The 16,582-nt window shown below is 40.1% G+C and overlaps 1 protein-coding gene across 1 annotated transcript in view; it reads left to right on the plus strand.

The window, feature by feature from the left end:
* Positions 1-16,582, plus strand: part of ADAMTS16 (ADAM metallopeptidase with thrombospondin type 1 motif 16) — a 110,589-nt gene that overhangs the window by 7,751 nt on the left and 86,256 nt on the right. The window contains exon 3 of the mRNA XM_080678153.1: positions 8,618-8,943. Coding sequence (XP_080534279.1) covers positions 8,618-8,943 — 326 coding nt within the window. The remainder of the gene's footprint in view (positions 1-8,617; positions 8,944-16,582) is intronic.

Below are 16,582 nucleotides of genomic sequence, written 5' to 3' on the forward strand. Positions count from 1 at the left end.
AATTTTTTTGAAGGTTCGTTCTAGGTCTGTGAGATATGCCATTGGTATTTTAATCGGAAGTGCATTGAATTTATATATTGCTTTGGGTAGTATGGACATTTTGATGATGTTGATTCTACCAATCCATAAACATGGTATGTGCTTCCATCTGTTTATGTCTTCCTCTATCTCTTTTTTCAGTGTTGTGTAGTTTTCCACGTATAGGTTTTTTACCTCCTTAGTTAAGTTTATTCCTAGGTATCTTAATTTTTTTGGTGCGATGGTAAATGGGATTGCTTTTTTAGTCTCTCTTTCTATAAATTCGTTATTGGTGTATAGAAATGACATAGATTTCTTGGCGTTAATTTTGTATACTGCTACAATGTCAAATTCATTTAATAAGTCTAATAATTTTTTGATGGAGTCTTTAGGGTTTTCTGTGTACAGTATCATGTCATCTGCGAATAAGGACAGTTTTATTTCTTCTTTTCCAATTTGGATGCCTTTTATTTCTTCTTCTTGTCTGATTGCAATGGCTAGTACTTCCAGCACTATGTTGAACAGGAGTGGTGAGAGTGGGCATCCCTGTCTTGTTCCTGTTCTTAGGGAAAATGGTTTTAGTTTTTGCCCATTGAGTATGATGTTGGCTGTGGGTTTGTCATATATGGATTTTATTGTGTTGAGGTATGATCCTTCTATTCCCACCTTGCTGAGAGTTTTTATCAAGAAAGGGTGTTTGATTTTGTCAAATGCTTTTTCTGCATCAATTGATATGACTATATGATTTTTATCTCTCAATTTGTTTATGTGATGTATCACGTTTATTGATTTGCGACTATTGTACCATCCTTGCATCCCCGGGATAAATCCTACTTGGCCATGGTGTATGTTCTTTCTGATGTACTGCTGGATTCGATTTGCTAGAATTTTGTTGAGGATTTTGGCATCTATGTTCATATGGAATATTGGCCTGTAATTCTCTTTCATTGTGTTATCTTTATCTGGTTTTGGTATTAGGGTGATGCTGGCTTCATAGAAGGAGCTTAGAAGTGTTCCTTCCTCTTGAGTTTTTTGGAATAGTCTGAGGAGGATAGGTTTTAGTTCTTCCTTGAATGTTTGGTAAAACTCTCCTGTGAAGCCGTCTGTCCCGGGCTTTTGTTTGCTGGAAGCTTTTTGATGACTGCTTCAATTTCTTCCATAGTTATCAGCCTATTGAGATTTTTAGAATCTTCCTGAGTAAGTATTGGAAGGTTGTATTTTTCTAGGAATGTGTCCATTTCATCCAGGTTCTCTAGTTTGTTAGAATAGAGTTGTTAATAGTATTTTTTAACAATCCTTTGTATTTCTGTGGGGTCTGTTGTTATTTCACCTCTTTCATTTCTGATTTAGTTTATTTGGGTTCTCTCTCTTTGCTTCTTGGTGAGCCTGGCTAGAGGTTCATCAATCTTGTTTATCCTTTCGAAGAACCAGCTCTTGGTTTTGTTGATCTTTTGTATTTTTTTTTTTTTTTTGGTCTCTATGTCATTCATTTCTGCTCTGATCTTTATTATTTCCTTCCTTCTGCTTACTGTGGGCTTTTCTTGTTGCTCTCTTTTAATTCTTTGAGTTGTTGAGTCAGATGATTTACCATTTTTTCTTGTTTTTTGAGGTAGGCCTGTAGAGCTATAAACTTCCCTCTCAGGACTGCTTTCATTGCGTCCCATAGGATTTGCAATGTTGTGTTTTTATTGTCATTAGTCTCCAGGATGTTTTTAATTTCTTATTTGATCTCATTGATAACCCAATCATTGTTTAGTAGCATGCTATTCAGCTTCCAAGTGTTTGAATTTTTTGGAATGTTTTTATTGTAGTTTATTTCTAATATTATGCCATTGTGGTCTGACAAAATGCTTGATATGATTTCAATCTTTTTGAATTTGGGGAGACTTTGCTTGTGACCCAATATGTGGTCTATTTTTGATAATGTACCATGTGCACTGGAGAAGAATGTATATTCCATGGCTTTGGGGTGAAATGCTCTGAAGATGTCAATTAGGTCCATCTGATCTAGTGTGTCATTTAGAATTGTTGTTTCTTTGCTGATTTTTTGTCTAGAGCATTTATCTAATGATGTCAGTGGTGTATTAAAGTCTCCTACTATGATGGTATTGTTGTCGATCTCTCCCTTGATATCTTCCAGGAGATTTTTTATGTATTTGGGTGCTCCTGCATTGGGTGCATATAAGTTTACCAGAGTTATATCTTCTTGTTGAATTGCTCCCTTTAGTATTATGTAGTGGCTTTCCTTATCTCTTATTATGGCCTTTACTTTGAGGTCTATTTTATCAGATATAAGTATCACAACCCCAGCTTTTTTCTCATTTCCATTTGCCTGAAAAATGTTTTTTCCATCTCTTTGCTCTCAGTCTGTGTGAATCATTTGCTCTGAGGTGGGTATCTTGTAGACAGCAAATGTATGGGTCATGTTTTCTTATCCATTCAGCTACCCTATGTCTTTTGATTGGTGCATTTAATCCATTTATGTTTAATGTTATTATTGACAAGTACATGTTTGTTGTCATACTTTTTCCTTAGTGTTTGTGTTTCTTCTTGCCTTTCTCTTTCTTCTTTTTACAGCAGTCCCTTTAGCATTTCTTGCATTGCTGGCTTGGTAGTGATAAACTCTCTTAGCCCTTTTTTGTCTGTGAAGCTCCTGATTCCACCTTCAATTTTGAATGATAGCCTTGCTGGGTATAGTATTCTTGGATTCAGTCCCTTGCTTTGCATCACTTTGTATATTTCATTCCATTCCCTTCTGGCCTGGTGTGTTTCTGTTGAGAAATCAGTTGATATTCTAATAGGAGATCCCTTGTAAGTAACTTTCTGTCTCTCTCTGGCAGCCTTTAAGATTCTTACTTTGTTGTTGGTGTTTGCCAATCTAATTATGATGTGTCTTGGTGTCGGTCTTTTGGGGTTCAACTTGTTTGGGACTCTATGTGCTTCTTGGACTTGCATAGTTTTTTTCTTGCCAATATCAGGGAAGTTTTCTGTCATTATTTCTTCAAACAGGTTTTCTATTCCTTGCTTCTCTTTGTCTCCTTCTGGTATCCCTATTAAGTGAATGTTGTTTCGTTTTGTGTTGTCCCAAAGCTCCCTTAGGCTCTCCTCTTGCTTTTTAAGTCTTCTTTCCAGTTGTTGCTGTGTTTGTGTGTTTTTTCCTACCTTGTCTTCTAATTCGCTGATGCAGTCCTCAGCCTCTTCTAGTCTACTGTTTAGGCCTTCCATTGTGTTCTTTATTGCAGCTATGTCATTCTTCATCTCCTCTTGGTTTCTTTTCATGTTGGTGACATTCTCATTCAGCTCCTTATAGTTCTCATTGAGTTGTGTGTATTTGTCAACCATCCGTTTAAACATCCTTATAACCATTACTCTGAATTCTACCTCTGATAAGCTGCTAGCCTTGAATTCATTTAACTCCCTTTCTGGTGGTTCCTCTTTTTCTTTCCTCTGGGGATTGCTTTTTTGTCTTCCAATGTTTTCCTGTAATGTTTTAATTGTAGATCCAATTGCTTTGCTACCCAGGTTCTTTTGGGGATGGTGCTACTGGCGTAATCTCTCAATTCTCCTGGGCTTGTTAATCTAGTGTAGCTCCCTACTTGAACTATTTGGGTTCTCTTGATGTAGAGCTGAGAAACACAACTACAGTGTCTAGAAGTCAGCCACCATGGAGGGGAGTGTCCCAATTTTTGCTGTCTTGCACCCTTAATTGAAATCACGCATGCCCAGCGGGGACTCATAGTGGCACCCAGGAACCGTCTGTTGGGATGATGGGGCTCAGGGGGCCTGCTCTCTGGAAAGGCGTGACGGTGGTGTCCAGAGTTCTGCAGTCGTGGGGTGGGCAGACCCAGCTTTTGCTGTTGCACTTGTGGTGGATAGGCGCTTACTCCCAGTAGCGGCTCACAGGAGCACCCGTGGTACGTTTGCCAGCGAGGCACACTGAAGGACTCTGATGGGCCCTGGCAGTGTAGCCACGCAATTGAGGCGCCTGTGGGCTGGTATCCAGGATGAGTGAATTCAAAACTTCTACTGCTAGGGGGAAGTGTGCCCCCACTTGTTCAAGATCGCACCCAGGGAGAGCTCACAGTGGCTCCCACTAACACCCTGTGGGTAGATGGGCTCAGGGTGCCTGCCTGTTGGAACTTCGCATCTGTGGAGGTGCACTTGCTGGGCGCAGAGTTCTCATGCACTTTTTGGGGGCCTGGCACAGCAGTTGAGTCACTGGGGTGAATGTGGGCAGTTATCCAGGAAGAGGGAATTCAGGATTTCTGCTGCGGGGCCATGCACCCTTGTCTGTGCAGAATCACACCCTCGGGGGCTCACAGAGGCTCCCAAGCGCTGCCTAAAGAGTGGAGTGCCCTGGCTACCTGAGGGTCTGGAAACGCACACAAATCTGGAGTGGAGTGTCCTGGCTGCCTGCTGCCTGCGGGGCTGGATAGGCGCGAATCCGGAGTTCTGCCGCTGGGGAGGAGGAGGTTGCACTTACTGCTGCCGGCGGTATACCTTTGGAGGTGGAGGTCCCAAGGTCCATGGGTCTGCATCTGGGGTAGCAGGATTTTGTCTGGAGTGGCTGCTGGGTCGCGGGGCAGTTCCAAGGCCTGTCTGGTTGGTGGTGTTGATGAGTTCCTAAAAAAGGTCATTCTCCCCTTCAAGTTGGCGTGGGCTCCGTGCTGGAGTCCCGCCGTCTGGGGAGTGCCCTCAGCGGTGATAGTCTCTCCTTGTCAAGGAGAGCCTGTCTGCCAGCCCCTGCTGCTCCTGCAAGATTTAACTTTCCCTCACTCACACACACACACCATGCACATCCACACATTCTCCTTTCATACCCTCACTCACTCACTTCCTCTCACTCACCTCCGTCCTGCCAGCCGCCATCTTTTCCCCCCTTTATTGAATTCTTTAGCTATAACCTTTTTCACATTGATTTACTTTTTTTTTCCTTTTTATTGAATTTAGTGGTGACACTGATTAACAAAATTATGCAGGTTTCAGGTGCACAATTCCACAATACATCATATGTACACAGTATTGTGTATTCACCACCCCAAGTTAAGTCTCCTTCCATCACCATTTATCCCCCCTGTAACCTCCTCCACCTCCCATCACCACTCCTCCCCCCAAGGAATCACCACACTATTGTCCATGTCCATGAGTTTTTCTTTCTTTCTTATTTCTCTTTTTTGTTCAGTCCCTCCACCTTCCCCAACCCCCCACCACTCCCAGATAACTGTCAGCCTGCTCTCTATGAGTCTGTCTATGTTTATAAGGTTACTAGAGGCCCAGTGCATGAAAATCGTGCACTCGGGGGGAGCCCCTCAGCCCAGTCTGCACCCTCTAGCAGTCCGGGAATCCTCAGGGGATGTCCGACTGATGGCTTAGTCCTGCTCCACATGGGGAGCCATCAGTTGGACATCCTTAGCACTGCTGCGGAGGCAGGAGAGGCTCCCACCACCACCACTCCACTCGCCAGCCGTGAGCCCGGCTTCTGGCTGAGTGGTGCTCCCTGTGGGAGTGCACTGACCACCAGGGGGCAGCTCCTGCATTGAGCATCTGCCCCCTGGTGGTCAGTGTGCATCATAGCGACTGGTTATTCTGCTGTTCGGTTGATTTGCATATTAGCCTTTTATTATATAGGATTTGTTTGTATAGCATCAGTAAAGTGGAAATACTATGTAACGGTCTACTACTATGCATCTCTTCTAAACTCCATGTTCAGTAATTTCACACACTGGTAATCAAAATCAGCCATGGTGGGAGTATTTACACCAGAGAAATTGGAAAATGCTATAAACCAGCCTGTTTTTCCTCCCAGACATCTGGTTGTCACACATTTATCAGCACAACATTGCATGTGTTCATGTAAAAGGGGCTTATCAGTCATCGTTTAAAAAAATAGATAATATCTGCCATCCAAAATAAAGGTCGTGAGAATATGGCTTATATCATCTGGAAACAATTTGATTTTCTAAAATAGTAATCATCTTTTTACGTGCAATAAATTTGAGCATTAGCCAGTGTTTGGAACAGTCCACGTGCTTCTGTCCTCACTCCAGGGCCTCTGTTGCAATGGAGACAAGCTAATGGTGACTGGATAGTACAGCCTGAGAGCCCTGGTGTGCAGGATGGCAGGTGATAACTGGGCCAGGTCACACCAGCCTGTCCCCTTAGTCCAGAAATCCAGAGATGGGAAAAGTAGGTTGGGCATGCACTTTTCACTTTTGTCTATCAGAATGGCTCAGGCTGTGATCACATACTTATGCCACACATGCAATCCTGACATGTTTCCCCTTTCTGCATACAGTTTAACTGGGTTTGTTTTACTCCCTCATTCTCCTAAAAATTATGAAATGATTCCATGTATTTTGCCCTATATGCCACAGTGCCCTGCTTTGACATATATTTCAATGGTTGGTTATCATGTTGTCTGCCCGAACCTTCTGTCTGTCTAATCTGCATATAGCCCATCTCATCAGTCACCCTCAAAGTGCCTGTTCATTTATATAGGGCCAGGCCTGTGGGCCCAGCAATGGGCCTAGTGGGGTCGTACACCAAAGCTCTTAAGCAGAGGAAACAGAGACCACCGCTAAGGCCTCAGTTATTCTGCCTCTTGTTCAGATTGGCCCTCTGGCCTCAGATCTTCACCTGCCATGGGCTTCAGCACGGGAACTCCATCCTTGGCTTCTCTGCCTTCCCATCCTTGGCTTCCTTTGCCTCTCCCAAACCTGAGGCATGCTTTTTCTGACTGTCCCTGGCTGCCACCCACTCTGCTCCATGGAACCACAGCTATCTGCCAGGACAGCACAGGGACATGTGGACAGTTTTGTTTGTGAATAAAACCTTCTTTTTCCAGAAAATAAATAATTACTCGAGTACTCTTCAGTTGTGACCAAATGCCACTTCTGTAGGAAGATGTTTTATTTTATCTTATGACTCCAAGAACCGTGTTCAGCTCACATAAAGGCTGTATAGAGCCCCAGTTTTAAGCATCTAACAGAACAGCCTCCTAATGGCATATATAGGTAAATATATATATATATTATATTTAATTAATATTCTCATGCAGACTCTAATGTCCTAAATACACACACACACACACACACACACACACATATATGTGTGTGTGTGTGTGTGTGTGTGTATATGTGTGTGTGTGTGTGTGTGTGTGTGTATTAATATCAGGGTCTCATTAGGCATGCAAGAGGTCTTTGAAGACTTTGCAGGGGTAGATCTTCCTATCCCTCTCTAGTGCTGCAGCCTAACATCTGTTTCAGGCCAGCTGGCATGCTAAGCTGCTATTTTCTGATCATTAGAAAAAATGTGGGGTAGGTAGGCAGCAGGCCCTCTTGGGAGGTGTGCAGGCCCATCACTAGCATGCAGATGGAGGCACATATACCATTGTTTAAGTATCTGAAAGGTGTAAATCAAGCTAACACGTCATTAACTAAGAAAATTTTGACCCCAGACTTGACAAATGCAGCTTCACGTGGTCTCAAAGCACAGCTCCGAGTGTGGAGAATGGCTCCACAGGGAGAGCTGCCCCTGGCATGCAGCCACCCCTTCCTAGACAAAGACCTGTCCTGCTTGGGATAGCAACGACCTTTCCCGACCTTTAGAGAGCAGAGATGATATCATTAATGATGGTACTGAGAGAACAAATCCTGGCTATAAAATAAAAATAAGCAATTTTCTATAAGGGAGACATTCTGTGGAGAAGAAAACTACAATGTTTCTAGGAAGCCTCTCTGTACTTTTCACAGAGAGGAAGTGACTCAGGTATACACGAGTGCAATTGTAAGACTGTGATCGAAGCTCCGCAGACATGTATGAGTGCCCAGAAATTTGGTAGCTCCTTGGAATTTTCTTGACTTAAAAAAAATCATTTATTTGAATTTTTTGGGGGGCTAAATACTGTACATTCCAGTGGGAAGAAGAGTGTGGCACATGTGTTTAAAGGCCCTGGAGTGTGAAATAGGATCAAGCACTAAGAGCCCAGGCCAACTGGAGGGTCAACAGTGGTTTTCATTGGGAGCAAATACACAAATAAACATTTCCAAATGTTTACATCTGGGAAAACCGCAAGTGTGCATTCTGCCTTTTCTCCTAGATGTTCATTGATTTAGTAACCAAATATAAAAAAATAAGTGGCAAAGAATGCCCATCATATTTGTCTTTTTAACTGTTTTTTGAAAATTTGACTGTATGTTAAGCCAACATTTCTTAGCACAATGAAGATGTTTGTAAAAGACTGAAATATATGACTAAAGAAATGTTTACTGCTATAAAAATTACAGTAAAATTATTAAATATAATAATCAAAGTCAATTTTTTAGTTTTATTCAGCCTACCATCTGTTTTCACTTTGAAGTGTTACAGAATTTGCTGGATTGGTTATAGGAACAGCAGTGACTTCCCTTTGAAAGGCCACTTTTAAAGTATTCCCTCATCTCTGATTTTTGTGCATTGTATAGTTTGGACTTGTGGATGGGTTGATATTGAAAATTCCTCCATCATTTTGTACTGAGTGAAAGTGTCATCTGGTAACAGGTTATATTTGAAAACTTTTGCATTCTTTTTGAGAATTCTGAAATTACTCTTCCACTTTCAGAATATGACCTGGTGTCTCCCTATGAGGTTGACTACAGTGGCAACTACGTGTCCCACGAAATCGCACACCCTCAGAGGAGGAAAAGGGCACTGGCCCAGCCTGGAGTGGACTCTCTTCACCTGCGGCTGAAAGGCTCGAGGCATGACTTCCACATGGAGTTGAAGACATCCAGCAATCTGGTGGCTCCTGGATTCACCGTACAGACACTGGGAAAGGGCGGCATTAAGTCAGTGCAGGCTTTCCCACCTGAGGATTTCTGTTTTTATCAAGGCTCCTTACGATCCCACAAAAATTCCTCAGTGGCTCTTTCAACCTGCCAAGGTTTGGTGAGTACAGCTCTTGCTGCCTGAAATGAGGTGGCGGGGACAGTGATGTGTGAAAGAGGAAAGATGACCCATTTCCCTTAAAATATTTGAGCTCGATCTATTATTGCAGTGAAGACTTCTTTGATCTGAAAAGCTGGAGAAAATAGCCAAATAATCAGTTTAAAATACGTCATGCTGCCTTCTTTGGCCCATTTGAAAATAGCACACACATGTCTAGCCTTTTGTTGCCTCTGCTGTTCTAGAATAATTGTGGGAAAGCACTGCACCTTGAAAATTGTGCCTATGAATTTATGGCCACCTCTGAAGGCATTGACATCTTAGAGGATTACTGCTGATCCATTATTAGTGTCCTAATTTTTAATAGAATGCACTACTCAGTGGATTGGCCATGGCAATTATTTGATCAGTTGCTTGAAAGCACTTCTGTCATTCTGAAGAGGATAACAAGCTTGCAAACTTGGGTGTTCATTTCAAATGGGTTGATGAATTCATGGCAGGGCATTGCTGATCTTACCAGACTGATGATTCTATGGGTGCATCCCCCATTTTCTTAATATCAGATTGAAACATTAAGCATCATTTAGGTGCTTCATGTGGTCCCCTTTGCTGGGACTCCTAGAGTGAGGGTCATCTGGGCAAGTTGAGAAGATACTGGGAAAGTATCCTTCAGGCTGACCTAAGCTGAAATATTACTGGTGTGTCTTTGACTTTCCTTAAAATTTCTTAATATTATTAGGAAAGAAAATATTATTATATTCTTTAGCATAAGTTAATCAGTGACACACACAGAGATATAACTTAGAGTGAAAATGGGTGGTCCAAATACCTTAAGGTCTTGACCATATTAAAGGTTTGGCAAACAGGTTTTTGAACATTTATTATATATCTAGAATGTGCTTTAAGTCTGCCTTGAATTTCTTTCCTTTTTTGAAAAGGGGAAATCAGACTCTATATATCAGAAGAATTTTGTGTACGTATGTGAATAGTGGGTGCTTGCCAAGAACCAATTCCAGTATGTTATAATTACAAGAGCTTCACCAAAAGATTGGTGAAGCTTGGGGAGCTCAACAGGGTTGAGTCACATGTACTTTACCTGTTGGAAATGGCTAAAAGGCACTTCCCCCAAACCTAAATAGGATTGTTAACTGCCAGACAGCTCAGGGCATTTTATTGCCTCCTGTTGGCCAAACACCTGAACAGCTGTAGGCTATTCCCCAAACTGATAATGCTTCTGTATAAACCAGGGGTGGGCAAACTTTTTGACTGGAGGGCCACAATGGGTTCTTAAACTGGACGGAGGGCAGGAACAAAAGCATGGATGGAGTGTTTGTGTGAACTAATATAAATTCAAAGTAAAGGAGCGGAGGGGAGAGCAAGAGAACCCTCTACTCTTTTGGCTCCGCGGGGGCCGGATAGAACAGCCGACAATGGCCGGATCCGGCCTGCAGCCGTAGTTTGCCCGGCTGGTATAAACCCTTTGATACCGTACCCTTTGAAGTGTATATTTCCACCTTGCCTTAGGATAAATCGTGTTGAATACAACAAGCACGGGTCCTTGGTCAAGGGAGAGTCTTCAGTTCCCTTTAGCTGAAGCTCCTCTGACCCCCAGTGCCTTTCAAAACTATCTTTCGTCCTTGGACTCCTTAATCATCTAAGCGCAGCCCCTTTCTCCAGAATGCTGAACCCTTTGTAAGGCTGGGACAAGAACCCCAGCATTATGGTGCCCTAACGAGGGACACCAAAAGGTGCTGTAAGAGCATTCATAACCAACTTCTTAAGTACTGAATATTTGCAAATGCTAAATCCTGTTAATATTTTTAAAAAATATTAACTTCTGCTTTTTAGGGGAATTCAGTATGGGTTGGTCTCATGTCTCCTTTCATTTATAAAAGGCTTCTGGTTTGAGAATGGATACAGTAAGGAGTGTCCAAGGATAGGGTGGTGGTTATTTGGCAAACTTGTTAAGCATGAAGAGAGTGTGGCTGATTTCTTCCATGCTTTCCCAAGAAAAATAGATCTTAATTACTGGGCTAACCTCTTCACATAATGCACTGTAACTCTTCCTTGGCTTTCTTCAACAAAGGTTCAGACCAGAAATGGAAGCCATCTGTGGGGGATGTGCCATGCCCTTCAGAGCTCAGTATAGTTGGATTCCTTTGCAGAGATTGGGCAAGGCATTCCCAATAACCCAACAGGGGTGTGGACTCATTGGCTCTAGGGTCTCTGTGAGACCAGGCTCTCCCAGGACCTCTGAGCTGTGCCTGGAGTCTATCCCATGAATTGCCTTAGCTGGCAGCAGGTTGAGATTTCTGGCTCTCTTTGAACTCATTGAGAGTTAACAGTGAAAGTTGTAAATTGCAATTACATGAAAGATAAAGAATTGAAAAAGAATAGGAAAAAAGCCTTTTCTGGATAATAAACACTGGAATTTAATATTTTGGTTACTAGAATAGAAATCTGTATGATTTCACCATTAATCTTCCAAATACATTAATTCCGACTTCACTGACACTTTGTCTGTAGATGGCCATTACAAACATGACCTCAAATAGACTTTTGAGTGTGAGGTTCAGGGGATTTTGCCATATGAAAAGACAAATCAAAGGCATATTTAAGGAAGAAAAAGGGAGGATAAAGAAGTCCTCTCTCTTTAGCCAGATTAAAAAAAATGCTGAATGGGAATGTCCCTCATGTGGCTGCCAAGTCTGTTATCTGTTTTCTGATTGATGGTTACCCAGCTTCATCTTCCAAATCTGTTAACATATAAAAAAAACTAGCATGTGTTTTAAGTTAGATGATGGGTCTTTTTTGTTATTGTTGTTGTTCTTGGTTCTTTCACATTCTAATTAAGTTCCAGGTAGATCTCAGTTAAGTGTTTGTTTATTTGTTTGTTTGTTTAACAGGGTTTCTAGTTGACCCAGCCATCTTATGGGAGTCTGGAGTCAGTAGAATTCTCTTTTATCTGCTTTGTTGTAGCTTAACACACCTTTGTAGTCTCTAGTAGGGAGCGCTTTGAAAACAAGATCCCTGATGATGGGAAATAACCAATAGTCCATTCTTCCAATTTCAACTGTAGTATGGAACTATTACCTTTAAGTGAAAATATATTGTTTAAATAAGAGTTTAATATGTTGTATCATTCAACTTGAAACAGTGGTTTACAATTAGCAATTTCCAAACTGATAAATAGTTTTTCCTCTGGTTATCGGATATGGAGTTTGGGAACATATTGCTATAGTCCTCTAATAAGTGATTTGAGGAACACTGTGGAATATGTTTGGCTATTCTGAGTAACGCTGCTATGAACATTTGTTTATAAGTTTTTGTGCAGATATATGTTTCATTTCTCTTAGGTTAATACATAAGGATGTAAATAGTGGGTCCTATGGGAATTCTATGTTGAACATTTTGAGGAAGTTCCAAACTGTTTTTCACAGTGGCTGTACCATTTTGCATCTCCCCCAGCAATGTACAAAGGTTCTAATTTCTGCCCATTTTGGCCAATTCTTATAGTCCATCTTTTTTATCATAGCTGTCTTAGTGAGCATGAAGTGGTATCTCATTGTGGTTTTGATTTACTCGATAGGATGAGAGTATTGGTTGACAGAATTGTTGTTGTATTTGTGATGTTTTTTCCTCAGTACTTTGAATATGTCTTCTTACTGCCTTCTGGATCCCATTGTTTCTAATTAGAAGTCAGCTGTTTGTCTCACTGTAGTTTTTATGTTGCTGTTTCAAGATTTTCTTTTCGTATTTCAGCATTTTTTACTACGATATGTATTGATATGGGCATCTTTGTGTTTATTCTTTGGCACTCCCATTATGCATATGTTGGTGTGCTAATATTTCCAACATTTCTCTGAAGCTCCATTTATTTACTATATTATTTTTTCTCTGTTTTGCATAATCTTTATAGATTTATCTTCAGGTGTACTCATTCTATGCTGGCAGTTCAAATATATTGCTAAGTTTCTGTAGTAAATTTTAAACTTAAATATTATACTGTTCAACTCCATAATAACATCAAGTTCTTGGCACAAATCTGAATGAACTTTAGTTCCTCTTACATAAAACATATTGTTTGTTATGGTATTAATGCATAGAATTATATTGAAGTGATACAGAAGTCTATTGGTATATCACTTCTCCTAATATGTAATTATTCACATTTTTAACAATTTTGGAATACTTGTAAATGCCACATTTCTCAGGTCTCTTTAAGAATTTCCTCACTTGGTTGGAGACTTACTTTGGACCCTGGTTTGAATTATACAAGGTTTTATTTCCAGCCACAAACTCCAGGGATTCTCTGGAAACTTTAGTCATTGAGAGTTTCTCTAAAGCACCCAATAAATCCTAGGAAACTATCTGAAATTTTGCCAAAATTTCAACTGATGCTGAAAAATGTTCATGAGTTAGAAAAATAAAATGGGAGTACAAAGAAAGAATCAACATGAAGATTTTCAGAAGAGATCATATGAACTTTAAAAGAGAAGTGTCACTATCTGAAAAGGCTGGTGATAGTAAACCCAGTGGAAAATATGTCAGCCTTGAAAGACATGTGAGAGAGTTATAGAAAAAGTAAAGTTTTTGGGTAAAGTATGACCAAAATTTGTGGATATTAGGAAACATGGAAAGTGAGTGTGGAGAACTGAATGAAAATACTTGATAATTTAATAAATTTCTGCTAATTAAGAAAAATATAGTTAGAAATTTGAAATTTACAAAAATGAATTTATTAATCACTAGAAATAGATCAAAGGAACATTTTATAAGATAAACTTTTATACTTGAAAGGACCAAATATTTTTCCAGTAGCTTACCATTAGTTATAAACAAAAATTAGGTGATTAGAGAAAATTAATTATAAAGCTTATGATTTTGTTTCACTTTCCTTATAGATAGGAAGTAAAATGGAGATGATTAAAAGCCTATAGGAAGAAGACAGAAAGTGCAGAGGGCTGACATAATGTACAGGTAACCAAAAGGAAATCCCCAGGAAACAGGGAACAGGCAGAAAGTTTATAGGGATCAGTCAAGTTCACTGTGGGCAGACAGGAAGTTCACAAGGAGAAGGTAGGAAATTTATAGGGAGAAGACAAGAAGTCTATTGGTATAGTTAATTGACAGTAAATCGATGTATCCAATATGGCATTCACTGTCAATATATAGAGAAGTTACCAGAGAGATGCCCCAGTGAAGGTTGAAAAGCAGAGTTCTGATCTTGTCATTATCCTACTCATATGCTCTCATTATACTCGGAGTAAACCCTTACATCCTCATACGGCTGACTATGCCCTGGAGGTTTGCCCTTACCTGCAACTCCAGCCTAATAAGGAAAACTCTCTAGATTGAAGCAGCACCAACTTATTTCTTTCCAAATAAGGCTAGAGCTCCTCACCCTCTCTGGGCCTTAGCAAATGCTGTTCTCACTGCCTGGAGCACAATTCCCACCCCTCTTCAACTGGCTAAAGGTCTCAATTGGAAAATTACTCCCAGAAGTCATACTTCTCTTCTAAGCCAGGGTAGGTTCCCTTGTAATACATTCATGACTCTCCTTGGGTTTCTCCTTGAAATTAATTATTATAATTTAATTCTTAGATTAGTATCTACCCCTCCCTCATAATATACAGTGAGCATCCTAAGGGCAGCACTATAACCTTAATGAACGATCCCTTCAGACCACCGGCACATAACAATATTCCTTGCCCATGGAAGTAACTGGATAGAGGGTAGAAGGAAGAGTGGTTGGATGAATGGATGATTGGATAAATGAATGGATGGAGAGATGAAAGTTTATAGTTTCAAATACTAGTTTAATTAATGCTGGAGAGAAACCCTGTATCCAGACAGAGGGTGCAGTGATTGTAAATAGCCATGTCTAGAAATGGTGCTGTATAAGTTGTGTTCGGAAAGCATGTGTTTCCTAGACAACCACCACACAGATCCAAGCCAGTCTGTTGAGGCCTTGGGAGCATATTTACACAGCCCAAGTGCTCTTCACATTAACATGGTCTCAGGAAAGGCCATCTGCAAGTGAGTACTTTTCCAGTCATAACCCTATAAGCAATTTTTTCAAAGGATAGCTAGAATCTCTAAACAAAATTCTAAATAGCAAATGTTGCAATGAAAGGTTATGATGCAATTTATATAAAGTATGTTTCAAGAAACTAACTGGCATTTGTTCATTGCTTAGCCTTTTATACCTTGGTGTGTGCTCAGATACATTGTCTCCATTTCTTGGACATATTTCTTGATTCTCAAGCTTATGACAAGGGTGGGTTGTCTATTACACATTCAGAATTCTGAGAAATGGCACTCTTACCACCCTAAATTCTTCACAAAAAGTGATGAAGCAAATTTATTCTGTACTAACTTTCGGAGATAAAAAGGTGTCACTTATTATAAAATAAGAAAAATAATACATATTTATTTTATTTTATTAAGATAAACATATTAAGCAATTATTTTTATCAAAATCCAGAACCAACTTAGTCAACAAGCATTTTGGAGCACCTATAATTTAAAGGCTGTGGTAGTTACCCTGAGAAATAAAAGAACAGGCATACATGAACTCTTTTCATGCAAAGAAAGGTGCCTAGCTATACATTCAAACAAGAAACAGAATAAAATAACTCCTCAAAATAAGCAAATGGGAAATATAATGGAGAAAAATGGCCTTTAGAGTCAGACAAATCGAATTTCTCTGACTAGCCAAGTGGCTCACCACTGTGCAGTCCAGTTTTCTTAATTTGTAAATAACACTGGCCTCATATAGTTGCATGAGGATTAAATTAGACTATGGATATATATTTTTAAAAGCCCTTTGCACAGTGCTTGGTGCATACTTAGGGCTGAGCAAGTATCTGTCTTCTTCCTCCTACCCCCATTATTAAACTATGTAATTTGGATTAAAATCTAATTAGAGAATAACTGCATGTTGTAATACAAGCAAGTTCAAGTAAAGTTAAAGAACCAAGAGATGGAGTTACACTGACCTTCAGAGAAGCCCCACAGATGAGGCAGGGAAAGGATTAGACCATACTTTGGTTACAATAGAAACCTTTAGGTGATTTATTGAAAGCACTTTAGAATGATAAAAAGACATATCATTTGAGCAAGCAATTTAAAATGCAAGAGCATTGTTTATGCAATTCTTAGAACCATTGCTTATGCCCACGTGGTTGATAGAAAATTTTCTATTCCCAACACCTGGGAGATTACTTTGTGCTTAGTGAAGTACCATAAATGAGGGAAGTGCCCAGAATAGCTGACATTTTGACTTTGTATTCCCCCTACAGCAGCCAAAGGAGCTATAAACCTTGTTTTATGTGCATAGATTATCTCTAACTGCAGATTGGGAGTCTTGACTATTCCCTTTGCAGGTCATCATTAGGTAATAAAACAAAAAGTGATGGATTGCAGAATAATTAAGCCAAAAGAGAAGCTAGGATGTTTTATATCACAGTTCTGTTTCTGGTTGAGATGTACAAGTATGTGTAGAAGACTTAGGAGACTAAATATTAGATGTTGCAATATGCAAGGGCTGTGCCGTTTAAGTGTGCCATATGTAGAAACATAAGTCAGTATGTGTTCCTTAAGAAGGTCCATAACATAAGGCAGCCTTTTATTCACTATT

This window comes from Plecotus auritus, assembly GCF_963455305.1.
Source record: "Plecotus auritus genome assembly, chromosome: 7".
NCBI classification, from domain to species: Eukaryota; Metazoa; Chordata; class Mammalia; order Chiroptera; family Vespertilionidae; genus Plecotus; species Plecotus auritus.